At 43.9% G+C, this 26,784-nt stretch overlaps 1 protein-coding gene across 1 annotated transcript in view; it reads right to left on the reverse strand.

Annotated features, from left to right (window-relative positions):
- Positions 1-26,784, reverse strand: part of Svep1 (sushi, von Willebrand factor type A, EGF and pentraxin domain containing 1) — a 178,925-nt gene that overhangs the window by 22,792 nt on the left and 129,349 nt on the right. The window contains 8 exon segments of the mRNA XM_021200005.2: positions 2,346-2,501; positions 4,581-4,806; positions 6,473-9,258; positions 10,749-11,421; positions 20,913-21,080; positions 22,231-22,422; positions 23,747-23,831; positions 24,043-24,219. Of these exon segments, the coding sequence (XP_021055664.1) occupies positions 2,346-2,501; positions 4,581-4,806; positions 6,473-9,258; positions 10,749-11,421; positions 20,913-21,080; positions 22,231-22,422; positions 23,747-23,831; positions 24,043-24,219 (4,463 nt within the window).

The following is a 26,784-nucleotide window of genomic DNA, read 5'->3' on the forward strand; positions in this document are numbered from 1 at the left end:
AGTCTGCATTAAGGAGCCAATCCTTCCTCTTCAGTTACGTTATCTCGACGTAAGTTTGCACAGGAGCATCTGCTAATAGTTCTGGGTCTTTGCTCTTTAGGACCATTGTGAGTCTTCTCTCTGTCCATGCTGTTGGATACCTGTCACTCTGGTGGGAGCATCACCTGGATTGCTGCTCAAAGGACTTTTGAAACTTCCTCCAGTTGGCTTCATGTTTTCTTTAAACATTACGTATTTTTATTTCATGTGTGTGGGTGTTTTGCCAGCATATATGTCTGAACACTGCACATGTGCACTGCCCACAGAGACCAGACAGGGGCATTAGAATCCCTGAAACTGGAGTTGTGAGCTACAGAGGGTTGTGAGCTACTGCCAGGTGCTAGGAATCAAATTCCCTGAAAGAGCAGAGGGTGCTTGTAACAGCTGATCCGGGTCTCCAGCCTCCTTCGGGTTCCCACTTTCTTGTGTGATGAGGGATTCCAGGCAGTCTTTTATATCTCTCACTTTACTCATTATTTCTCCAAGTAGCTGGGCATAGACCTTTTGAAAAGACTCTCGGGTGATGATTTTAATGTGTCGAAATGAGAACAGCTATTAATAAACTTCAGTCAGCTTCATAGTTAACACGAGGTTGCTAACCCACCATTTAAGTTAAATTACCAACTTCTTCAAATTTCATGAGTTTTTGGTATATTTTGTTTCCAAAAAAATGTATATATGTTTTCTTAAGAAATTTCAAGATCAGTAAGTTCATGTAAGGAGTGCCCCAGTTTCAAAGCCTCCAGTCACAACCTATTTTGTTTTCATACTTATTTTCTTAACCTTGGAGGAAATAAAATAAGAACCATAGAAACCTGGTTCCAGTTCTCACGGCCCTCTCCCTCCCTTACGGCAATTCTTTGATTTCACAGTCACAAAGGGGGGTGGGCAACACCACAAACATTTAACATCTGACCTGTTCTTATACACCACTGTAAGTAAACACAAAAGCCAGATGACAGTCTCCTGTGACAGAGTTAGACGGTTGGATAAGGCTTTCAGAGGAAGTAACTACAGCGCTCCCATTAAAGTTCATAGGGAGACATGGGTGCTGCTGGTGGGGATATAGTACTGCAATTAGGAGTCATCTTAAGGATAAAATTGAGGTTTCCTTGGGATAGTTCTGAGATATATCAAAGGGTGAGGTGGTTTGACTAGGAATGGCTCCCATAGAACGCTTGGCCCATAGGGAGTGGCACTGTTAGGAGGTGTGGCTTTGCCAGAGTGGGTGTGGCCTTGCCAGAGTGGGTGTGGCCTTGTTGGAGGAAGTGGGTGGGAGGGGAATAGGCTTTGAGGTCAAGAAGCTCAAGTAAGGGCAGTGTGTCTGAGTCTTCACCTCTGCTGCCTGTGGATCAAGATGTAGAACTCTCAGCTCCCTGTCTGCCTGTGTGCTGCCATGCTTCCCTCCACGATGACACATTTTCCTCTATAAGAGTTGCCGTGGTTATGGCATCTCTTCACAGCAATGAAACCTAAACGAAGGCCAAGGGAACCTGTCATCTCAGGCGAGAGCTTGTCAGGGCCTGTGTGCTCGCTGCTGGTGAAGCGCTCGGCTTCACTCTAGTACTTCCTTGTTGAAGGTGTCCTATAGTGATGCATAGCGGGACCTGTTTGGAGCTGCCTGACATGGGTGTTGGGAATCTAACTCAGGTTCTCTGTAAGAGCAGCAAGTGTTCCAAACTGCCGAGCCATCTCTCCAGCCTTAATTTGTTTTCCGATAAATATACTAGATGAACACCCTACCCCAGAGCTATATCCCTTGACTCTTTTTTTTTTTTTTAATGTCTGTTTTGTGACATGGCCTTGACAGCTGCCCAGACAGGCCTTGAACTTGTTGCCCTCCTGTCTCTGACCTCTGATAGCTGAGGTCACTGGTAATGTGTCACCACACCTGGCTGCTAATATTTGTGTGCTTAAAATGTCTTGGGGGGGAAAAAAGGAAAAAAGAAAAAAAGAAAAAAAAAAGAAAAAAATTCTAAGTCATCTTTTAACTATTTTTTTCAGAAAGTATTAAGAAAATAAAGTAATGAAATATAATAGTATGTTTTTAGGAGCAGTGTTGGTAAAGTTAACTTATTCTAATTTTTTTTTGAGACAGGGTTTCTCTGTATAGCCCTGGCTGTCCTGGAACTCACTCTGTAGACCATGCTGGCCTTGAACTCAGAAATCTGCCTGCCTCTGCCTCCCAAGTTCTGGGATTAAAGGCGTGCGCCACCACTGCCTGGCCAATTAATTGTAATAGTAGAAAGAATCCCAAGCATATCAGAAGAGCACATTCATTTTTGTTGAACAGTTTGCTACTGTACCTCTAATTTGTAGCCAGGGTCACACTGATAAACAACGGTGCTTCCAAAGCTGTGTTCATTCCCAACCACGGAGCCATGCTCTGGGCTCTCAGGATGCCCACAAACAACTGGGATACAGGACTCATCAGAAAATGGTGGCTCCCATGTACCGTCGGGCTAAAGAACAGACCACAGAGTCATAGTTAGGATTTAATAAGTGAGCATTCTCTTTATATGGCAAACTCATCCCCAAAGTGAGAGTCGAAAGGACCCAGGGTTTCCCCAATCAAGTTGCTTTTTAATCTATCTGTAGGTCTTAAAAAACATTAATCATCAAAAAGTTGTTCACAGTCAGCACTGAACACTCGTTGACGCCTCAGAAACACAAGATAAGCACCTTCTCTTATACAGAGCCATGCCATAAGGAAGTCTTTAGTGTAGTATGCTAACTAGAGGATAGACTGAGAGAGGGTTGGTGCAGATACTCCACCTTTTATCCCAGTGAACCCCGATGTTTCATGCTATCCCATATCTTAATTTCACATTTCTGAGAAAGAGCAGCATTAGGCAATATATCTCAACAAGAATTTTCTAAAATTTTTGGTGTTATCCACTGTTCCTGCTTATAACCTTTTCTCCAAGGCAGGCCACAGAAGCTCCGATCTTTCCCTGTCTGTCTCGGAGTGGTTCATTGAACACATTCTCTGGCACACCTTATTTGGCAGTGGTAAATTGCAAGGTTCCTGGTTTCAGAGGGGTGTTGGCATGAACCTAGCAAGAAGCAGAGTTATGTAGAAGGCAGAGGGCACTCCTAAACTGTGCAGGGACCAGAAAGAAGTTGCCACCTGCCAGACTTCTCCAATGCATCCCTTCATCTCCGATGTGGAGGCTAGGATAAGAGGTTCTTCTAGGAAGGCCTGCTATCCGAGTGGTAATTCATGTCTTTAACAAGGTATCAAGTTAGCAACTGTTAGACTACACACAGAAAGCTATTTATGCTAAGCTAACCACAGATTTGATGGTCAAGAGTGTCTGTGTGTGCTGACCAGCTGGTGACTGTTGAAAGATCAAAACTTGCAAAAGTAGTAGACACCTTTTCACAATAGCTATAGGAGATGCATGTTATTTTGCACACTTGTTTTCCAATAAGGAAACCTGAAGTACAGACCCCCTTTCCCCCCATCTTTTAGCCCAAGCTATCCTCACATTTCTCAGGTGACACCTGCTTCTCCCATTTGCATTTCAGGTGCGCATCACCATCTGCACATTATTATGTGGGATGGACATCAAACCCAGGGCCTCAGGTATACTGGGCAAGCATTGCATCAACAGAGTCCCATCCCTTCTCCAACCCTGTTCCCCCCATAGTCTTGCTACATGGCCCAAACAAATCTGGTAATCTTCTTGCCTCTGCCTCCTGAGTGCTATATTAATAGATTGGGCCACAACACCTGGCTTAAATGATTTTCTAATGTAAACAAATAATAAACAGTGAAGGCAGAATTTGACTGCTGTTGTCTGTCTGCGTGTGCAGCCTTGGGCCTTCTGCCTAAGACCATCACAGCCCATAGCAGGCTCCTCCACATAGACACTCACTCGGGCATGGGGTGCTTTGGTACGGATATCTCATTATAGTATTTTTAAAAAGATTTATTTATTTTATGTATATAAGTTCACTTTATTTGTCTTCAGACACACCAGAAGAGGGCACTGAATTCCATTACAGATGGTTGTGAGCCACCATGTTGCTGGGAATTGAACTCAGGACCTCAGGAAGAGCAGTCAGTATTTTAAACCTCTGAGCCATCTCTCCAGCCCTGTGGGTTTTTTTTTTAAACATTTCCCTTAAGGTTGGATCCTTCTTATTCTAACACTAGGAATATTAGGAAAAAATTACCCAAGTTCTATTTCTTTCTTTTTTTCCTTGTTAAACAATTTTATTTTATACATGTGAGCATTTTGTGTGCACATTTCTCTGTGCATGTGAGCATCCGGCCCCTGACCTATAGCTGCAGTTGTGAGCTACCATGTGAGTGCTGGGAACCAAGCCAAGGTCCCCTGGAGGAGCAGCACATGCTCTGAACCACCAGTCCATCCCAGCCTCACCCTTCTATTTCTAGGAAACATCTCTAATCTTTGCATGTAAATGAAAACTTAGGAATTTGTTCTTTCCAGAAGAGCAAGATGTGAATTTTGGTCATAGTAACAGATGCCAGAGTTAGGCTTACACGTCCCAGGTGGGACACAGTATCTCACCTGGCATGTTGACCAGTCCACTCCTTCATAGGTAAACCCTTCTGCACATGACACAGAAACTTGTCTATTCACGTGGAAGTCGTCTCCGTGAACACGTATGTGTGTCATGTTGGATGGCACAGGACATTTTTTAGGACTGCAGGTAATTCTTTCAGGGACCCAATGGCCATCTTGCTGGCAGGTGAACGTATCTGTATCTGAATCCATCACATACCCTTCCAGACACCTGAAATGCATACGAGAAAATGAACACCTTCAAGCATGCACTACACTGTAACCGGCCTATGCTCAGATGAACAGAACTGCCACAAGGCTCAGGAGACATTTTATGAGAAACCTAAGAAACGGTCAAAGGTCAGATGGATAGCATCACTGCACAAAATGGTAATAAAGCAACATCCAGATAAATCCTTAGCTAAGGTTGTTTTAGATGTTGCTTAAGTTACTTTCCTTTATTATTGGTTCATTCTGAAATGGTCACTAGTTCAAGAAATTATAGAGAAGTTCAAAATGGACTCAGATACTGATAGGAATATGACGTAGTATTTATGGTTTGTCTACTGTGCAACAAGTACTGTCTGAGGTGCTTGTACAAGGTACTCCTTTTAAACTTGGTCATGAAGCACTGTCATAGCTATAGTATAGTTAAAACTTAGGTCAAATTGGCTCTTAAGTTCCCATGTGATTTACAAATTTAAATACTCATGTAGCAAATGGTTCCATACAATAATTATTTTCTGCTGACTCTCCTGTGTACTTTACAAACATCAACTCATCAAATTCTCATGCCTACTTCATGAGCAGGTGCCATTAGGACCCTTGCTGCCATTTGGCATTGATGAGGTTGGCACCCTTCTTGAAGCCACATGACTCTGCGTGGGTAGTGTGAGATGTGGAGAAACTGTTCTCTAGAGGGAGTCTCTGGTACCCATGTTCTTACCACTCCCATAGGCTGGCTTTCAAATCAGACCATTTAGTTAATTCATAGTGATCATTGGAGGACACCTTTTAAATTCCACATATTAACCTGGCTAGGTGGGAGACAGGAGTCTTGTACAATCAGAACAACCTGATTAGTGGAAACCAAGCAAAGACTGGTCACATGCCAAAGACAAAGCCCCAGGTGAGTCCTGACAAGCAGGTGACATTGTGGCTCTCAGAATGCCTGCCACATCAAGTTTTAAAATATACTTCAAAGGCACGGACTGGCCATTCATTCCTTTGTTTTGTGCTCATGTCTCTGGTACTGTTCAGCTACCTAACATTCCATCCTTTCATAAGCTTTACTTTTTACTACAGATGGTGCTAAAATGTTCAGAATGGATCACCCCAGAAGAGGTGCTAAGTTATCAGTCAGATATGAACTGTTAATGCCCGTAGTTCTCCCAGGAATGTAAGCGAGATCTTGAGACAATTGAGATGCTTTTGAACATGGTGTCTATTTATTCCAATAAAAACTTTAATTCCTAAGTTCATTCCAAATTTTCATGTCTTTCATTTTAATATTTAATGTACTAATTCTCTGCAGACAGGGGAGTTTCCATTATGTGAGCACCGTATCCTTAGCTTAAGTAGCACAGGTTGGATAGCATCCTTATTTATATTACTCAGTGATTCACACATAATTGAGGCTGGTTAGAGGACCTTGCGGCTTTGTGAGCACCATGAGGATTGATTAGAACCACAATCTGGAAAGGGTATATACTTATTTTCATAGTAAGTGGATTTCTACACTGTCCTGAGTAAATAAAGTGTTAAAAGCTTTGAGGTTTGGAGGGCAGCCCAGGGATGGTGGTTCTCTTCCTAATGAGCTACATTTTTCACCTCTTACTTCATTTTATAATCTCCTTGCTTACACTCCTTGCAGACTTCACAGCCACCCATCACCTTACCTGAGTTTCACTTTGCTTTCATAGGTATGCGCCTCTCCTGTTGCCACTGCGTGGGCTACAGTTGGTGGGGGTCCACAGGACAGGGGTTCACACATTGGGTAAGGCTGGCTCCATAACGCTTTCTCTGTACAAATCAGATCTGAACTGCCTTGCATGATGTAGCCAGGTCTGCAGCTGTAAGTTACCGAGTTGTCCTCTGAAAGGCTGCCCTCGAGGACGATTGCGTTGGGTATGGTTGGGAGAGGCCCGCACTGAGCATGCTCACACAGTGGGAAGTCAGACCACTGGCCATTGGCATCACAGGTGATTTCAGAAAGTCCCAGCAGCTTGAAGCCTTTGTAGCACTCAATCTGGACCGTCTTTCCACACCCCAAATCAGTTGCGTTGATGGTTCCCTGTTGAATGATGGGTGTAGAACACCTGCAAGGTAGGCAGGAAGGAGAGCTGCCGCTCCAGGAACCGTCTGGAAGGCATCTTCTTGATGGGTTTCCATGAAGCTTATAACCAGTAAAACACTGATACTGTATATGGCCCCCATGATAAAAAGAAAAGCCATTAGGGAAGCCCTGGGGAAGGTCGGCAGGAGGACCACAGGTAGCTGGTTTACAGACGGGGACTTCTGCATCCCAAGTCCCGTTGGACTGACAGGTGAGTCTTGGAGCCCCCTGCAGCACATAGCCCTCTAGACAGTGGAACACTACTTCCTTCTTGAACCCATAATCTAGGCCATCTGCCACCCCATTTGGCACCTGTGGTGGGGCAGGACATCTGACAGGCATGCAGCTGGGAGTGGCACCACTCCAACTTCCATTGGTAAGGCAGACACGACTCTTGGCTCCTTCCAGTATGAAGCCTTCACGGCAAGAGTATGCAATCTCCTTTTGGAATGTGTATTCTTCTCCCTTCACTCGGCCATTGGTGGGGACTGGGGGTGAGCCACAATCCACAGGAATACACGTGGGCTCATGCCCATCCCAATCTTTATTTTCTTGGCATGTCCTCTTCTTAGAGCCGTTGAGAATATAGCCAGAGTCACACTCGTAGTATAACACACCCAGGTAGGAGTAGTCATCTCCTTTGATGGATCCATTCCGGAGTGGGTTTGGCTTACTGCATGAGATGGCTTCACAGTGTGGAACAGTGCCACTCCACTGCTTATTCTGCAGACAAAGTCTTAAGTGGGAGCCTTCCAGAATGTGCCCTGGCTTGCAGCTATATTGTGCAGCACTGCCCATAGTCGTCTGTGTGAAATGTAAAAAGCCATTTTCGGGAGCAACAGGCAAATCACATTCAATGGAAATGCAAGAGGGTGCGGTCCCATTCCACGTCCCATCTTCCTGGCAGATCAGCACTGGGATTCCCAGCATTTCATAACCAGGCTCACAGCTGTAGGAAACCATCGTGCCATAGAGGAAGTGGGATGCATGTGAAGCAGGGGACCCCTTTGTATTTTCCAAGGTCTTGGCTGTTCCTTCCAAATGTTGAGGGTGAGGAGTCAGATATGGGACTTCCATCATGTCGTCTTCTTGATCAAAATGTCCCTGGCCATCTTTGACTTTAGTACAGTCACCAAAGTCTATGTGAGGAGGGAGACCACAGTCTATGGGTACACATGTCGGGCTGGAGCTTGACCATCCCGACTCTTCACAGGTCTGCATGGCATGACCAAGCACCTGAAACCCAGGGAAACAGCTATAGATGATCATGGCACCGTATCTGTAATCCGCACCTTCCACGAAACCATTTTCAATGGGCTGTGGGTCACTGCAGTGGATGGCATTGCAAGAGGGGGGATCCATATCCCAGTCACCTGTCTCCAAACAGGTCAGGGATTTGGAACCTTCGAGCCGGAAGCCCTGGTCACAAAAGTATGTGATGGTTTGTCCATACTGAAAGCTCACAGAAGAGAATTGGCCATTTAAAATCTCCTTGGGCTCTGGGCATTCAATGGGTTTGCACATTGGTTTCCCTCCAAGCCATTGGCCATTTTCCCCACAGAGGTTAGTAGCATTGCCCACTAACTCGAAGCCTGGCTTGCAGGTGTAGAGCGTGGTGCTGAGATAGGCAAGCCCTTGCACGTGGATGATACCGTTGAGGATCTCCCCAGGTTGGGGACATTCTACTGGGACGCATTCGGGCAATGGAGAACTCCAGGTGCCATCAGCCTGGCAGAGGATGGTTGGACTGCCTCTTAAGAAAAACCCGTCGACACACAAATACTTGACAGTACTTCCAAAATGAAGAGCACCGGAAGATGCGGGGTCGCCGAAGGGAATCAAGGGAGGCGAGGGACAAAGGACCATCTTACAAATAGGAAAGGAACCATTCCATTGCCCAGATGGCAAGCATTTCAGGACAGAGGGGCCTTGCAAGGCATGCCCCTCTTTACAGGAAATGGTCATCACTCCGACCTCGGAAGCTAATTCCCTTAATACCAGCTGGTTTTCTAAGAGAGGAGGCTCTGCGCACTTGATGGGGACACACTTCGGGCTTGGCTTCTTACTCCATTTGCCAGATTTCTGACAAGTCCAAGAATTATCACCAACGAGCTCATATCCCTCATTACAGACAAACTGAACCTTGGACCCTACTTCAAAGCTTTCTCCTTTCAAAAAGCCATTCTGAATGGGAGGAGGTTTCCCACAGTTGAGAGGGGCGCAGGACAGAGGGGCGTCGCTGTGCCAGTGGCGATTGGCTTGGCAGACAAACACAGGACTTCCGGCTGCCTTATAGCCTGGGTTGCACTGGAACCTTGCTTCGCTCTCAAAGGTCCTGCCAGTGGTGTGCTGAACGACAGGGAACGAAAAGTCAGTACAGCCTACAGAACAGGCAAACCAACAGATACAGCACATTGACAGTCAGTCAGACAGCACATTGACAGTCAAACAGAACAGGACCCAGAGACCTACATTTACAATTGATCAGTCAGGACTTCCACGAGAAAAGATTTATGCTGTTTGAAATGGGTCTGCCCTAATTTCTGTGAGATGGGAAGACGCAGAAGTAGAATGTGGAAGATGCAATGAGGTCATTTCCTCTGTAGAAACTCTTATGGGACCCAACAGAGATAAGATCGGGGTCTACACAGATCTTGGTGAGCTGAAGGGCAGTACCAACAGTATACCCAGGGAACTTAGTAAGTTAACAAAATTAAAGGTATACATAGATGCTTTCAAAACAATTTCAATTAAATATTGTCTGCTTAAGATGGTAGGCACCATGGCCTTTGACTTGGGAGACTAGACTACTCTCTCCTCCTGTTTTCCTTCCTCCTTCCCTTGCCCCTTTCTTTTGTGTGGTGTCATTTCTCAGGTGCCATCCACCTTGTTTTGATTTATTTGTTCCTTGAGACAGTCTTTAACTATTGCTTGTCAGTCAGGCAAGACTGGTAAAATAGTGAGCCCTGGGGACCAGGCTGTCCCTGCCTGGCCAGCACTGGGGTTCTAGGTGTGTGGCACCATGCCTGGCTTTTCTTACCCTGGGGCCTGGAGATCAAGCTCACATCTCGCTCTTGCACAGAAAGCACTTTACCTCTGGAGCTAGAACGACAGCCCTCGTTCTGGTCTTTCCTGTCACACTTAGTGGGAAGACACTTTAGGGTGGGGACAGACCACAATTGTATCCTATTTAACAATTAGCTCATTGTGGTGAGATTACCTTTAGATATCTCAAACGAGCAATGCAAAAACTGCACCTCTTATTTCACTTAAAATCAGAGTAACAATAAATATCTTTCTAGTTCCATTTAGGCAATGAATTTTATAAATAACAAAATGGAATTTCATCAAAATTGGCTTACTCCAACTTCATATTTATGGCTAAGATATGGCTGCAAAGGCCTTGTCTATAGGCTACTATAATGCAGAAAGATGCATATTGAGGGGGCTGGAGGGGTGACTCAGTGGTTAAGAGCACTGGCTGTTCCTCCAGAGGCCTAAGGTTGAATTCTCAGCACCCACATGGTGCCTCACAGCTGTCTATAACTCTGATCCTATGGGATCTGATGCCTTTTCTGGCCCACCTGCACACACAGGGTACATGGCTATATGTGTAGGCCAATACCTGTATGCATAAAATATGAACTTGAAAAGATGTATATATTGTAAGGTTTCTTAATTTTCTTGATCCACTATTATTCAGTACACACTGTGTAGACTTGAGCTATTTCTGTTTCAACAATCAATCTGTTCACTGCCACTACTTGGAAATACCGAATCAATCACGGTAGGTGGCCCTATAAGAGATGGAAGTTATGGATCTTTTGCTAGTCTCCTACCTCCAGGAAGCCATTCTCAACCTTAGGTGGATCATTACAGGACACAGGGTGGCAGGTGGGCGTGGGCTTACTCCACTGTCCTGTGGCCTCACATGTGCTCTTCTTCTCCCCTTTGATATAGAATCCCTTGTGGCAGCTGTAGGCTACCACGGCCCCAAAACTGTAGTTTGTCCCACTCGGGTAGCCATTTGCGATGCTTGGAGGCTCTCCACACCGCACCGGGATGCACTGGACCGACATGGGAGAAGGGCTCCACTCTCCACCTTTCAGGCATTCAATCCTCGCTGAGGTGTTTAGCACAAAACCCTCCATGCACTTGAAGCTCACTACCGAGCCAGCTGCAAATTTTGCTTTGCTCACAGACTCCAAGATGCTGTAGGAAACGGATGGGGGTTTTTCACAGAAGTGAGCTATGCAGCGCGGCACAGCCTGGCCCTCGGGGGGAACCCAGTTCCCCTGGGCATTGCAGATGAGCTGGGAATTGTCAGCCAGGCTGTAACCATCTGCACAGTAGTAGAAAGCGGTGTCTCCGAAGAGCCTGTGAGCAGTCTCTGGAGAGGCGTGGTCCACATTGGGGGGCTCGTCACAGGAGACAGCCAGGCACTGGTGGTTACTTGAATTCCACTTGCCGTTTGCCTGGCATACGATGGTGTCAGGCCCAGCAAGGGTGTAGCTATGGGAATCAGGAGAAAGAAACGACTTAATGAAGAACAGACAAGAGGCATTCTCTTCTCTTCCTGTTTTTTTAGTCTTTCCAACACTAACTTTGCTTTTATTCTTTGTTTTTTGTTTTTTTTTTTTTTAAATAATATTTGGCAACTGAATATTGAGCTTATTGTTCAAACAATTCTAATGGTCAGTCAGTAAGAAAATAGATTTAAGACTCTTGCTATTTAAAGAACTCTAGTGATAGTTACACATTTGTGTGTTTTGTGTGTGTGTGTGTGCGCGCGTGCGCGTGCGCGCAGTTGTACATGTATATATGCTTGGAGAGGTCAGAGGTCACAATCATTTATCAGGAGCCTTCTACCTTACTTTTTGAGAGGCAGGTTTATTTGTTTGTTTGCTCCAGGCTGGCTTGCTGGTGAACCTTGGAGATCTGCTTCTCTCTACCTCCCCAGTACTAGAATAATACGCAGGCCACACCCCCACATAAGCAGGCCACGCCCCCACACCTACCCCAAGTTTCTTACACGGGTTCGGAAGATCATAACCAGGTCCTCATTTCACCAACCGAGCCTGACCCCTGTCCTTAACTACTTCACAGTTTTAAAAATAAAAATGAGAAGTAAGCTTTGACTCAATTTAATATTAGGCTTCCATAGCTTTGATAGCTTTAGTCTGTTGATTTTGATAGTCATATTTAAGAAAAAGCTTTAGTGAACCACATTTAGCCTAGATTCAGCTTATAGTTGCTCACTTACATTCAGTGAACTTTAAAACAGTGATTACAATTCTAGGATCCAGTGTTTCCAAAAACCTCTGACCACATGGTAAGAGTTAAAAGTCTTTGCTCTGTATGTGGCTATGCCGTAAAATGAGTGTATGGATACATTTTACTCAATAGCTCCCAGCCTTTCTTTGCCTATATCTGATGAGAGATTATTAATATGATCCCTAGGGCTATTTCAATAGAGCAGAACCAACATTGGGCTGTGTGGTTAGGAGCACTGTATCTGAGGTCCTCTGATTTTCCCTTTAAGTCTCTTAGACAGCAGAATTTTGAAGGGGTATCTACCATCGGTTCAGTGTGTTATTCTGTTACTACTAATAAGGAAGGGAATGAAAACAGCTGGGTGCCTAGTTGATCCTTGTTAGACACATGACCGGTTCATCATGCAGAAGGCTGGGTAGTAAATCTGTCACTTGCCACACACCACTCAACTCTCAGTAGATGTGAGATTCACATTTAGTTACTAGAGTCCACCACTTACATCTTTCCCACAGTGCACCCTCTCCTTCTCGGACTAGTTAGCTAAGACTACTGTTTGTGGGGATGCTGTGGGAACTACGTGGAGGTGTCATAGTGCAAATCATTGAACCCACTGTTCAGCAAAGACTCTTAAGTCATTAGCAACTGAAACTTCCACTGAGATCCCTTTTAGGTCTAAAAGAAATAATCCATTAGAGAAAAATTGGAATTCCATTGTCCTCAGCAGACATATCCATAATATCTACAGGAGACTAATGGGCAATTCAACAAAAATGACAGATGTCAGTAGATCACCGTACCCCACCTATGGTCATGCACTGTCCAATGCACAGGAGCAGGTCCCATGAATACCTTTAGATACTCCCAGTTGCTGAGTGAGGTTTCTGCCTGGGGACTCTTCAGTTCATGGTTTGGGGAAACTTTAGTCTTCCTAGGTGGATATTGACTTAGTGGATTTTTAGGTGACCTCTCTTTTAACAGTCACACTCAGGGAGGCACCCACAGGCAGAATGCTTAGTGAGCAAATTTATTAAAAAGCCACCAGGCTGGGCCTGCTGATTTGAGTGCCCCTGCATAGGACACGTTGTGGGTAGAGCATCTTACCGAGGTTCCTGATGTTTTACAGCACAACTTGAATCATTCACATACTTTGAAACGTGCGTCATCCTGCTCCCCGACCCCTTGATGTACCTGCCATCGTCCACTGGCTGAAGTTCATATGTACAGATCTAGACAGCCCTGACTTATAGAAATCCATTGTACATAAAGTTTTTCCTTTATTCCCTGGCTCAAGGTGCTCTGAGGCGGACACGTCTGTCTCTAGAATCTTCCTCATTCCACAGAGCATCTTGAGAACGTGAAAATTACATTATATAATTTGGAAGCACTTGGGGTCTTGGGTCTTTGACCTTACAATGATAACTCTCCACCAACTACTCTTTCCTGATGAAAGACTTAGAGCAAAGCAACTCTCTAACTGAATGGGCAATGACCACTGAAAACACACTCTAAAGAGATTTGAATGTGAAGAATTCAATTTTAGAATCTTTTGTTATCCCCCAGTCTGGATTAAGACTTTTGTTTTTCTTTATGCATTTCAGTTAACATGTGTTTCCTCATACAGGATGTCATCTCCTCTTCATACAGGACCCTCCTCAGGGCATAGATGTTGTATTAGTGTAGTGCTTGTTTGCAGCTGCCAATGACACAATGTGGCAGACAGACTGTTACAGTGTGACACTATAAGATACATATTTGGTCTCTGCCCTGTGCCTAACATGGAGTTCCTGAGGATTCTGTAATTTCCCAAGTGCCAGCAGGTCAGGGCGTTGAATCACTAGAGAATGTACTCAAGTGAAGACAGGTTAGGTGATAAACAAAGATGAATACTATGAAAAAGGTTAAAATTTTAAGATGATAAAAAGGATATATATTCCCCTAATGACATCTAGGAGAATTGAGCATATGCCATTACTTAATCACTAAAACATAAAATTGCTTGTACTATTTATTTCTGTCAGAAGCTTGGAAGTGTATTTGGAATTATAGGGGATATCTTTTACTCGCTTATCTTGTTGAGGGGTCATTTAGAGAATAAGCATTTTATAGTTGAGAGCATATTCCTATAACTGCTGGCTACCAAAGTGAGAGAATGTGAAACTGGGCTGTCTAAGCTGTGAGACAAACTTGGATTCCGTATCACCTCAGATGAAGGTTTACTCACTCCAACTCTTTGTAACCCTTGTACTCTTGGTCAAGAGGTCTCGGGGACAATATTTTATACTTTTATTAACAATCAGCCACATACCCTATGTCCCTGGGGAAGGAGTCCATCAGCATCGGAAGGATGCCTTAGGACTCCAGCAATACACAGGACTCCTTCAGTAATGGACAGACTCCTTTCCGACGCCAGTTTTCAGTAGTTGAATTCCCACATACTTACTAACTAGCATGGGCCCTGGGAGCTTTATGAGTGAGCACCTGAGAGCAGCATCCTGTCCCCTTCTAAAAGGGCAAAAGCCGCTCATTAAACAGCTGCGGGTTAATGAGAATAATAGAAAGCAGCAGTGATTAATCTTATTTCAATTCATAACAACTATTGAAGATCAAAGCTCTTGTTTTAATAGATCCAGTAATTATTCCCTTTAGAAGCTTCTACGTGAGAAGAATCAAAGAGGGAAATTCAGTGAGGTTTTTATGATGTCATTAACCCTTCCACACCTCTGAGTTTCATACCAACAAATGTCAACCTAAGGATGAGAGAGAGAGAGAGAGAGAGAGAGAGAGAGAGAGAGAGAGAGAGAGAGAGAGAAGGGCCACCCGTCTATCTTGCCTGAAGTACCTGTTTCTGGCATTTGGGGTGTTGATAACAATTTTGAAAGCTAAATTGTGGGTAAAAGGTAAATTTGTGTGGGTGAGTTGGATGGAGCTGCTGCTTCTTTCCTGTCCTGGCGCTGGTCATTCTACTCTGGTCTCCTGAAGTCCTCAGTCCTCACTGTAAACTTGAGAATGTATCTTGCTCCCATGATTCAGAGAGGGGCTTCATGAAAGCTCACTGGCAGTATAAAAGTTTAAATCAATCAAGCAACCAAACTCCAGCATCCATCCCTATTGACAATTGTCAGAGTTAGGTGAAGGAAAGACAGTTTTCCCTAAGGGCGTGGTCCCCTGTAGGTGGTCCATGCTCTAGGGAACAGTTCAATACACATCAGTGCATGGGCAGTGAAAACTGGACTCAGTGGGTGGTAAAAATCAAATCAAAGCAGAGGCCATGAGTTGGGAGGAGGGCTTAGGGACGCTAGAGGACTTGTGGGGAAGAGCGAACATGGTCAAATGACACCATATGCATGTGTGAAATTCTCAAAGAACTAATAACATATTATATCATATTAAAATAGCAATAGTGAGACAGCAGGAAGACTGTTTGCATGTTCATGTATGTTCAGGTCTGGGTGGCTTATACAGTATGGAGGGCAGAGGGAAAGCAGACTTGAGACTTGAAAGGGGAAAAACTCCACCTTCATGAGTCTGAGAGCAGCTGCTGATGGAGAAGGAGACAGCAAGGTAGGCCACATTTACCTCGAAGTCATGGCTTAGATACAATGATGCTATTCTTAACAGAACAAGTTGCCAGGGGGTGTGCTACCCAAGCCTCAGGGAGGAGTTCTAGATGGAAAAGGAGACAGCAAGGCAGGCCGCATTACCTACAAGTCATGGCTTGGATACAATGATGCTATTCTTAATATAACAAGATGCTAGGGCTGTGCTGGGCAAGCCTCCAGGAGGAAAATAGAAATGGAAAAGACAGAAAGAGGACATGAACAGATTCCTGGTTCTGGCTATCACATAATCTGCAAATCTTCTCTACAATACTTAATAAGATATAACAGAAATCAATTTAAGTACATAGCTGGGCTAACCAGAAAGGAAATCTCCATGTTTTCAACACGAGGCAGAAATTGAAGCCAGCAAAGCAAGCTTGCCAATGAATACCCTGGTTCCTTTCGGACTAGACAGAGGAGGGAACCAGAGAGGAAAAGGAATACATCCCCAGACTGAATTGGTAACAGTGTCTGGAAGGAATCCACACCCCGGAAGGAGGTTTAACACGACACACTGGTAAAATCTGCTCCGTCTCTGTGGTTGCCGAGATGCTGGGTAGAGAACTGAGGCAGCTGCTAACTGCAGATCTGTACCTGATACAGGTTTTACGTTAGAATCCATACTACTCGAGTTGTATGCAAAACCTTTCAAACCAATAAATTAATGCCCAGCTGAGGTTCCTGGGGGAGCTTCGAGAAAAGAGTCCAGAGAGCCATATCATGAGAGTTTGTTGTGGACACAGAAAGCCTTTTTTTTTTTTTTTTTTTTTTTTTCTGTAAGGAGAGACTCCGAACTGGCATTAGAGGTTACTATCACTGTGACGAAATACCACAACGAAAAGCAAGCTGTGGAGGAAAGGGTTTATTGGGCTTAACATTTCCATATCACTGTTCATCATCCAAAGGAAGTCAGGAAAGGAACTCAAGCAGGGCAGCAGTCTTTGGCCAGGAGCTGATGCAGAGGTGATGGAGGAGTGCTGCTTACTGGCTTGCTCCTCAGGGCTTGTTCAGGCTGTTTTCTTATAGAACCCAGGATCACCAGCTCAGGGGTGGCACCACCCACAATGAACTGGGCCCTCCTCAATCAGTCACCAATTAAGAAAACACCTTATAGGCTGTCTATAGCCTGATCTTGAGGAGGCATTTTCTCAGTTGAGGCTCCCTCCTCTCTGCTGATTCTAACGTGTGTCAAGTTGACACAGAACTAGCCAGGACAACAGGCGCGTTTCCACTGTGAAAGGTTCAGCACAGACAAGGCACTGCAAGAGTAGAGCTCTGATAAATGAGATACTAGAAGAAAACTGTTAGCATACTGGTTTTAATAAGCAGCTGTTGTTGGAGCTTAGAGTGGGATGCTAGGGATCAGATACCGGAAAGAGCAGAGGGAAGGTTGATCAGGGGGCACTAGGTTAAAGGGACGCAGGAGTAGAAGTTGAGACTGCAGGTAACCGTGGTGCACATTTCAATAAGCTACAGGAAACAATTTTGGAAGAAACGGCAAATATATGAGTAGGTAGGTACATTTAGCCTACTGGAAGAATGGCACTGTGTACACATGTACGGACATAATAGGTGATATCCCATTAATGAATATAAGTTTTAGACTTTCATGTGTTAGTTTTTAAAGTATCATTAAAAAAATTTAAAACAGTTACATCATTTATTCTCCTCTCTTTCCTCCTCATTTTCCTTCTGTCTTTCTGGTCGCTCCCATGTCTCTCTGCCTTGTTTCCTCTCAGATAGGTGGCCTCCTGTTACATATTTATGCACAAATATGCAAATACAACCTGCTGAGCCCATTACGTGTTGATTGTATGTAAGATTTCAGGGCCAATCACTTGGTGTTGGATAACCAATGAGGGGGCTCATCCCTTGGTAAGACTAATTCTCCCTCATTCAGAATTCTTTAATTGCCTGTAGTTCTTTGTCTGGGGGTGGGCCCTGTGAGAATTCTAGCTTTCTGCTTTAGCATGAGTAATGGTATTTCTGGCCACATTGTTGATGAATTATGGGTGCAGTTTCCTGTCATCTATAGGAGACTCCCTATCACAATCAGCTTCCTAATCTGCCTGCTGGCTCTTACAGTCTTCCCACGCTCGCTTCATTTGTGTGTTTTAAACAATTAGATTTGGAATTCCAGATAACTGTTTATGATTGGACGCTTCACCTCTTCTTGACTGAAGGTGTTGTCGCCACCTGCTGGCAGTCACATGTAAGTTACACCTTAACTGGGCAGGCAAGGTCACTTTTAATTTTGGTATCTTATTACTATCTTGCAAAGCTAAAAATATGAATATTCCATGACCCAAGCTACAGTTTGCAATGTCTAGGCCAGGGATATACCATTTTATATGTGCCAGGAAACAGACAGGAACACTCTGTGTAATTCTGCTTTTATAAGCACATAAAGCGGGAGCACATTAGTGTAGTACTGTAGAGAAATGAGTAATCTAGAGATTTGTGATTTGTGATAAAATGACTACTCACGTGTTCAACCATTGTAGACAATTCCCTCCTGTATTGTGGATAGCCAGCAGGGGTCCATCACTTCATATGATAATCATATTACAATGCTAAAGTTATTACTGTTGTTGTTTTAATTTAGGATTTCAGAAAGTTCTCATGTCAGTGTTTGAGGTTCCAGGTCTCCTCAAGAACATGTCACCACCTCTGTGGTGCCTCTGTGTGTGTGTGTGTGTGTGTGTGTGTACTCATGTGCGCATACGTGCATATGCATGTGTATCTAGGGCAGAGATCAACATCAGGGGTCTTTCTCAATTGCTTTGCAGTTTGTTTTTTGAGACAAGTTCTCTACTTCACCTGGAACTTGTTCTTTTGGTTAGACTGGCTGCCCAGGGAGCCACCAAGATCTGCCTGTCTCTGTCTCCTTCAGAACTGGGGTTAAGATAAGTGCCACAGCCAGGTGTTGGAGGCGCACACCTTTAAACACAGCACTTGGGAGGCAGAGGCAGGTGGATTTCTGAGTTCGAGGCCAGCCTGGTCTACAAAGTGAGTTCCAGGACAGCCAGGAGACTATGCAGGGAAACCCTGTCTTGAAAACAAAATAAAACACAAAACAAAACAAACAAAAAAAAGATAAGTGTCACACTGCTGTGCTTATACCTGGGTGCTGGGGATCTGATCTTAGTCCTCACAAGGAACTTTACTTGCAGAGTCATCTCCCTAGCCCAGAGCTGAGTCCTTCTTATGCAGGCATATTTTATAACAGTGTAAAAGTCCAGCTGACTAGCACATATCTGAGGGAGATTAGTCACACACACACACACACACACACACACACACACAATTAAAAATAAAATAACTATTTTAAAAGAGAGAAGTGATTTAAAAGATACTTCTTAAATGAGGCAATATGTACAAATATAAACTAACATGTAAAATAAAAGTATATTTGCCTATGAAAATGTGTATGTAATAATGACAAAATGGGCATTTGTTAACATGAGAATTGCAAATAGGCATTGAGGCTGGCTTCCAAGAGAAGCTGTCATATCGTATTTCTTTCATAAAACTACTCAATCATAGCAAAGACTTAACTCGTGCTTCTATCTCCATAACACAGGTGATTTTAAACAGAGCATTGTGCTATTTTTACTTCTGTATAGTTCAAAGGCACTGTTAAAAATGTGGCCAGAAGACAAGGGAGCAGGACAGAAACTCTGTTTCCTGTGAGGCTGTTCCCTCACAGCGCCCGGAAGAAAGGACGGTTTCCTCAAAAGGGCTTACTGTTCTATCATCAAGAGTTTGAACTCCAGAAAAAGAAGACTGTCTTTTAATAGTCGATTTTTGTCTTTCATAAAAAAATTACAAGTGGGTAGTGATTTGCGATTTGTGGTTGAAATGACTATTCACTTGTTCAACTGCCTTAGACAATTCCCTCCTGTATTATGTATGGGCAGACAGCAGGGGCCCATCACTTCATATGATAATCATATGACAACGCTAAAGTTATTGCTGCTGTTGTTTTAACTTATCAGAAAGTTCTTATGTCAGAGCTTGAGGCTCAAGGTCTCCTCAAGAACATGTCACTATGTGGTCCTGGTGACAGAGTCTCGGCTGGTGACATGAAACACATCTTCTCCAAAAGCTCAGCTCCTGCATGCCCTCACTCCAGCACCAGTTAACAGCTTCACTGTTGGCTTCATTGACGCCCCCTGCCCTTGGCTAAGCCATTCCTTGTATTCTTTGTTCTCTCACAGATATCAGCCTCTAGGGAACTAACTTGACCTGGGACAGCAGTTCTCAACCTGTGGGTCACAACTCCTATGGCAGGGTGGGTGTCCAACGACCCTTTCACAGGGGTCACCTAAGACAACTAGAAAACACAGACTTACCTTATGATTCATAACAGTAGCAAAATTGCAATTATGAAGTAGCAACATAAATAATTTTATGGTTGGGGGTCACCACAATTTCAGGAACTGTATTAAAGGGTTGCAGCATTCACACAGTTGAGAACCACTACCACAGGCGGACATTCGAGTCACAGAGAGGACACATGGCTTCTCCAGGGAGCACTCTAGTGTGCGAAGGCCAGGAATGATGAAAATAGTAACAAGAAAGTGTGGACAGAGAAGAAACACACAGTGTCCACAATGGAGAGTGAGTAGGACCACACTCAATGCCTTGGCAGCCTGAGATCCTAAACAGGCCATCACAAGGATGTATCAACCTGCAAATTTGCCTCACAGGGCTCTCCTGGCCATCAAATGAGGCCACAAGTTCAAGCCCTTTCCAGTGCATTTCCTGCTTTGCCAATATCAACTTTCAAGGTAAGATTATCAGAATGAGAAACCCGAGCCCCATTTTTTTTATTCCCTATGCTGACTTACTATTCTTATGACTTTTGTGGGTGATAAACAGACACACACCTGCTTCGATGGCTTTCCCACATTCTTAGTTAAAGTATAAAGATATTTTGTATTGCATTGCTCTTTGTCTACTATCTGAATCTTAACAATTAGTACCTTCCAGGGAGCTACTGTTTGGGAAGTGTGCCTCCTCTCTGCTTTCAGAAAACAAGAGCAGGGAGCTCTCTGCCTTGGCTGTCAGGGAGATTCATTTTCTGTCCTTGATGCTCCATGTCCCCTCCTTACAGGGCTTACTTACCCCTCTTTGCATGTGTAAGCGACTGTGTTCCCAAAAGTGAAGTTGCTCCCAGTGATGACAGCATCTTTGACGATTGGAGGCTCTCCGCAGGAGACAAGTTGGCAGCTAGGTGGCGCTCTGTCCCAGTTGCCGGAAGCTGTGCATTCAAGGAGGGATGGGCCCTGTAAGCTACAGATAGGAGAGAGCGCTCAGGTCATTCCTCTCACTGGGTGGACACTTTCTCCATGGAGAAATAGAACTTGGAAGAAAATACAGTCTGAATGTTTTGTTTTAGTGCACAATTAGCAGTTCTTCACCCTGTATTGCTTTGTATGAATGTAAAAGAAATTTACACCAGCCAGCCCATTTAAAATAATGAATGGGTAAAGAAGCTTAACAATCACTTGGTGCAAAATTCAAGTCTAATATGTTAATTGGTAAAGGGGGAACTCCAGAGCTTCTGACTGTCAGGTTACTGGGATGAGAAGGGTTAATAGCTTAATTATTACCCACCTGGAAGCTGGACACCTGAACAGACAGGTGATCAGTCTCACAAGGTCAAAGGCGCTGTCCTTCCAGGACCTGGGGTTTGGGCTGTGTCACTCATGATTCTGACATCTGGTTGTCCTTTGACTTTGCAAACCCTGTACCCGTGGCAGAGCTTACCCACCTATTCTGACAGTCTTGATTAGTTCTTTTAAAAATATACCGTTTGTTGTTGTTGCTGTGGAATGTGTGGAGGTCAGACGATAACTTGAAGGAGCCAGTTCTTTTCCCCATCAGGCTTAGCCGCAAGCACCTTTATCCTTTGAGCCATCCCACTGGCCCTTAATTCTTTACTTCTATCCACTCGATCTGTTCCGCTTTAGAACCTGATGAATACCTTTCTGGACACAGTCTGACACGCATGCACCTGTACATGCACGTATGCACACCCACGTGTGTACACGCGCAAGTGAACTTCTTACAGAATTAAGACCCTTCCCCGCTTTCTTGCACTATGCCATGCACTAGTAAATATCATCTTGATAAACTGTGTAAACACAAACGATCCATGGCAAGGCATTTCCTCAAGTATGATGCTGTGCTCTGCAAACCAACCTGTCTTTCCTCTTTAGAGTCTGAACGCTCCAGCGGTTGAGCTGTGAGAACTTCTGGAGTCACAGATGGACGGTCTCCCTGACATTCGCTGGAAGCCAGGCCCCAAGAAGCACACACATTTTAGGACCTCCCTATTTTTATAGACCTGGTCTGAAAGTCAGCTAGCTCATTCACTCAAGCTTAGGGACAGCAGGAAGTCTGTAGAAAGCAGGGCAGGTCCCCGCCCCGACCCCCTTACCTGTATCCATTCTCACAGGAATACGATGCAATAGAAAGGTAGGTGAGCCCACTTAAGATGTATTTGCCGTTGTTTATGTCCTCAGGCTGGGAACACTTCACCAACTCACACACAGGAGAGGAATGACTCCAGGAACCACTAGCAAGGCATGCTGACTCTCCATCCCCAGCCAAAGTATATCCTTTATCACACCTGGAAAAGACAGAGGCAAATGCCTGAGTACGGAGAGCTTTGTTTTGCACACTTTAAACCTGTGTGAGTGTGTGATGTTGTGTGTGTGATCATTTGTTCATATGTATGAGTGCAGCCATGCATGTGCCATGTCATGCACAGGGAGGCTGAAGGATAACCTCAGGTGTTGGTCCTGAGCCTTCCATCTGGTTTGAGGCAGCGTCTGTTTGTTGCTGCCTTTAGTGAGCAGGTGTGAGAGTTCTGGGGACTCTTCTGTCTTTGTCCTGTCTGTCCCCATCTATGCATGCCATGGCACCCAGCTCCACCTGAATCTGAGGACTAGCGCTTGGTTCTCAGTATCTACATCAGCAGTTCATAATCTCCTGTAACTATACCTTCAGGAGATCAGATGCCCTCTTCTGGCCTCCATGGGCCACTGCACACACAGAATATATGCTCTGGGGATTCAAACTCAGGTCCTCCATCTCCTCAGCTCGATTTTGCATTTTATATTATGTGTACCAAAACCCTTAAAAAAACTGTAAGGAATTTACATATTTTGGGAATTGTTTTTACATTGGAATAATGATTCAAAATTGTATTTTTTGCAAGGTTGAGTATTGTACATCTTCCCTCTAGTAATATGCAAAGGTCAGATGTGAGAATTTGGTGTGTCTCCAGTGTGTGCCATGATGAATAGCTGAAAGCAGAAAGTTCTGGGTTTGAGAGTGAGGTGGGCTAAGTCCCTAGGCTATAAGGCTTGGACTCACAGCTGGGTAATAACCAAGGTAATGCCTTCCACCATGGTGCCTCAGGGGGATGCCAGTGTCAACAGCAAGCTATTGGTCAGGAGATTTAAGGATATGACTACAAGGAGGTTATCAGAATTGATTTCTTTACATCATACTGAACCCAATTATTTCAATAATAATGATAATGATAATGATAATGATAATAATAATAATAATAATAATAATAATAATAATAATAACCCTCCGGGGAGGCTGGAGAAATTGCTCAACAGTTAAGAGAGCACATTGCTCTTACAGAAGACCAGAGTTTGGCTCTCAGCATCTACATCAGAAGCTCATAACTACAGCTCCAGGAGATGAGATGCCCTCTTCTGGCCTCCATGGGCAACTGCACACATGGGGCAAACACTTGCCCAGACACGAGACACACTCATTAAATATATATTTATATAAATATATGTATATATATATATATATATATATATATATCTTGGAAACATATCCCTCTGGGATTGTTTCTGCTTTCCTTGGTATTCCACTACTGCTGGCATGCTATTAACTACTGTACTACACTGTTAAAGTTAGACACTCACCTGTACACCACCTTACTGCCGTATGTGAATGCCAACCCATCAACACCACCATTTTCAGGAACAGGTGGGGCACCACAGGAAATGGCTGGAAGGAGAGACCAAAAGTGTGGTTTTCTGAAACCGTGTAAAGCCCTCTGAAAGCTTACAGCTTCCAGATTTTATCCCCTTGTCATGTTTAAACTTGAGCCTGACTCCTGGCTTTCAGGACAAAGACTGGCATGACCTGGAGCTTCCCCGCACCAACCATTTCATCTTTCTAGAACCACCCAGTACAGTGAGCCATTTTCTCAGTGTACCTTCACAGGACGGTCTGAGGTGATCCCACTCGCCAGTCTCCAAACACGTGATTGTGCTCACTCCCACCAGCTGGTGCCCTTCTTCACAGGAAAATGTGACTTCAGCACCCACGGTGTAAATCTCGCCTGAAGAGTGGCCATTTTCTGGATTTTCTGGAGCCTTACATTTTACAGGTTCTTAAAGGAAAGTTTTTGGGGTATAATAAGTGGCACTCACACAACCATACAAAAATCTCAAAGCAAAAGAAGTCTACAGCAGTTAAGGCAAGTCTAAAGACGGGACAGAAACTTTTGAAGGGAGAGGCACAAAAGCCAGAGACTTGCTGGATGTTAGCCGGATAATACATGTATTAGGTACTTATACATTAATATTTTAAAAAGAATCAGTTTTATTGTTTTCAAATAGATGTATTATTCTAAATTATGTGTCCATGTCTACATGTTGGTATGCCATCTGAGTGCTGGTGCCATGGAAACCAGGGATGTTCAATCCCCTGGGAGTTGTATTTACAGGTAGTTGTGAGCAGCCCAAGAGGCTGCTGGGAATCAAACTCAGGTCCTCTGTAAGACCAGTATGTGCTTCTAATTCAGCCATTTACCTACCCAGCCCAAGGTGTGTGTGTGTGTGTGTGTGTGTGTGTGTGTGTGTCTTTCTGTCCGTCCATCTGTCTGTCTTTCTGTCTGTGCCTATATACAGTTGCTCATGGGAGCCAGAAGAGGGCACCAGATTCCTTGGACCTGGGTATACAGGCATTTGTGAGCTGCCCAAGGTGGGTGCTGGGATCTGAACCTAGGTCTTGTGATAAAGCAGTGCCTACTTTAACCTAACTGCTGAGCCTTCTCATTAGCTTCTAAATAGTAATATTTTGAAATCAAAATGAATACTAAAAATATGGAAATTTTATGTGGCCCTGAAGATAGTTATCTAATGGTGAAGTAGAGCTACTGTGACCACTTGTCTCAGAAGACTTCCCCTCTAGACCTCATCTCAACCTTAGACACAGTTACACACAGCAACCAACTTGGTCTGAAGCTGATGTAAAGATTACACAATCCTGATTGCTGCCAAGTCTGGTGACCTGAGTTCCATCCCTGTGACCCACACAGTAGAAGGAGAGACTCTTGAAAATTGTCCTCTGGCCTCTCTCTCACAAATAACAGAAAAAGGGGAGAAAGACTATGTTGATTTAATCTCTTTCAAGATCGTCCGGGCTATGAATATCAAGTATCTTGTTTATTTAATTATTTAAAATTACTAGATATCTAGCACAGAGCATGCTCGGCAATTGCTCTGTCTAATGGTACGCTTGGCCCCTTTAAGGGTTTTAAAGGAACAAAAAGTAAGTGCGATTATAGGATTGGATTTTGGAAGAATAGCTGTAAGTGAGCAGAAAAATGATATCCAAATTTTTATTATTTTCCATAGCAGATTTTATCTGATGTTAAACACAGGAAAAAGTTACTTATGGTAAATGTGTGAGGTGAGCTATAAAACAGAAATTAAAGTTATATTCTCAGGCTCTTTCAAGACATGAGATTATAATAACTAAGTCTTTGTTTCCTATCAGGCACAAGACACTTCTTGAAACTGTTTCCTATCCCTGTGCTAACTCCCTCTTGGGGCCAGTCTGCATTTTCAGGATTATGTTCCCTCTCTTTGTGTGGGGAGATATTTTTTTTTACAATGCTCTTCTGTTTTATTGCATTTAAAACTCATCTTTTTAAAGAGAGGAAATGCATCTAACTATGATATTGTCCTGGGAACTTTTTGCATCTGGCCCTCACATAGTGCAGAGATAGCACTTCCATCTTGTCCACTGGAGGGTGATAGGATAGAGATGGAGGCATCCAGCATTCTCTGTAACCAAGGAGATCACTGTAGATAGCCTAGTTTAAGTTTCTGTCTCTATTGTGTGATTCTCCCACACTCTGCTCCTCTGACTGCCACTGTTTCCTATTTCTTGATATTGTCTCTGTGTCTCTCCTTCCTCTCTTTCCCCCTCACCCCTGAAACAGAACCCCCACATCAGCTGTCTGTTTCAAATGGTATCACTTTACTTTGGGGGCTTCACAACCCAGTGTTTTGGCCCTCCATTTAAAAAAATCCTTTTTGCCCTCTTTCTCACGGTGTTTTGGCAGTTACACTCATAACAGATTTAGGAAGACATTAGTGTGTTGAAGGTTAGCCAGCATTATCAAAGCTACCCCAGAGGAGGGTGATTTGGTGAGACAAGAAGTCAATGTTATTCAAAGATAACATTTTGTGTGACTGAGGCAGAGGAAAGAGATTGATGGGAAAGCCTTGAAAAGTGTCTTCCTTGTTCTGCTTGAGGCTAAATGATATTTCTAAATCTACTGTTATTCTTGCAGCTTCCTTAAACATCTGACAACCTAGTTGGCTGTTTTGTGCTCCAGAGAGTGGGAAGCCAGGGGAAGTTCAGTGTTAATTAAGAGTATCTTTAATGGTTACTATGTATCCTTAAGAGCATCTTTAACGGTTACTATGTGTCCTTAAGAGTATCTTTAATGCTTACTATGTGTCCTTAAGAGTATCTTTAATGCTTACTATGTATCCTTAAGAGCATCTTTAACAGTTACTATGTGTCCTTAAGAGTATCTTTAATGTTTACTATGTGTCCTTAAGAGTATCTTTAACAGTTATTATGTGTCCTTAAGAGCATCTTTAATGGTTACTATGTGTCCTTAAGAGCATCTTTAATGGTTACTATGTGTCCTTAAGAG

The sequence above is a fragment of the Mus pahari genome, chromosome 6 (assembly GCF_900095145.1).
Source record: "Mus pahari chromosome 6, PAHARI_EIJ_v1.1, whole genome shotgun sequence".
Lineage (NCBI taxonomy): Eukaryota > Metazoa > Chordata > Mammalia > Rodentia > Muridae > Mus > Mus pahari.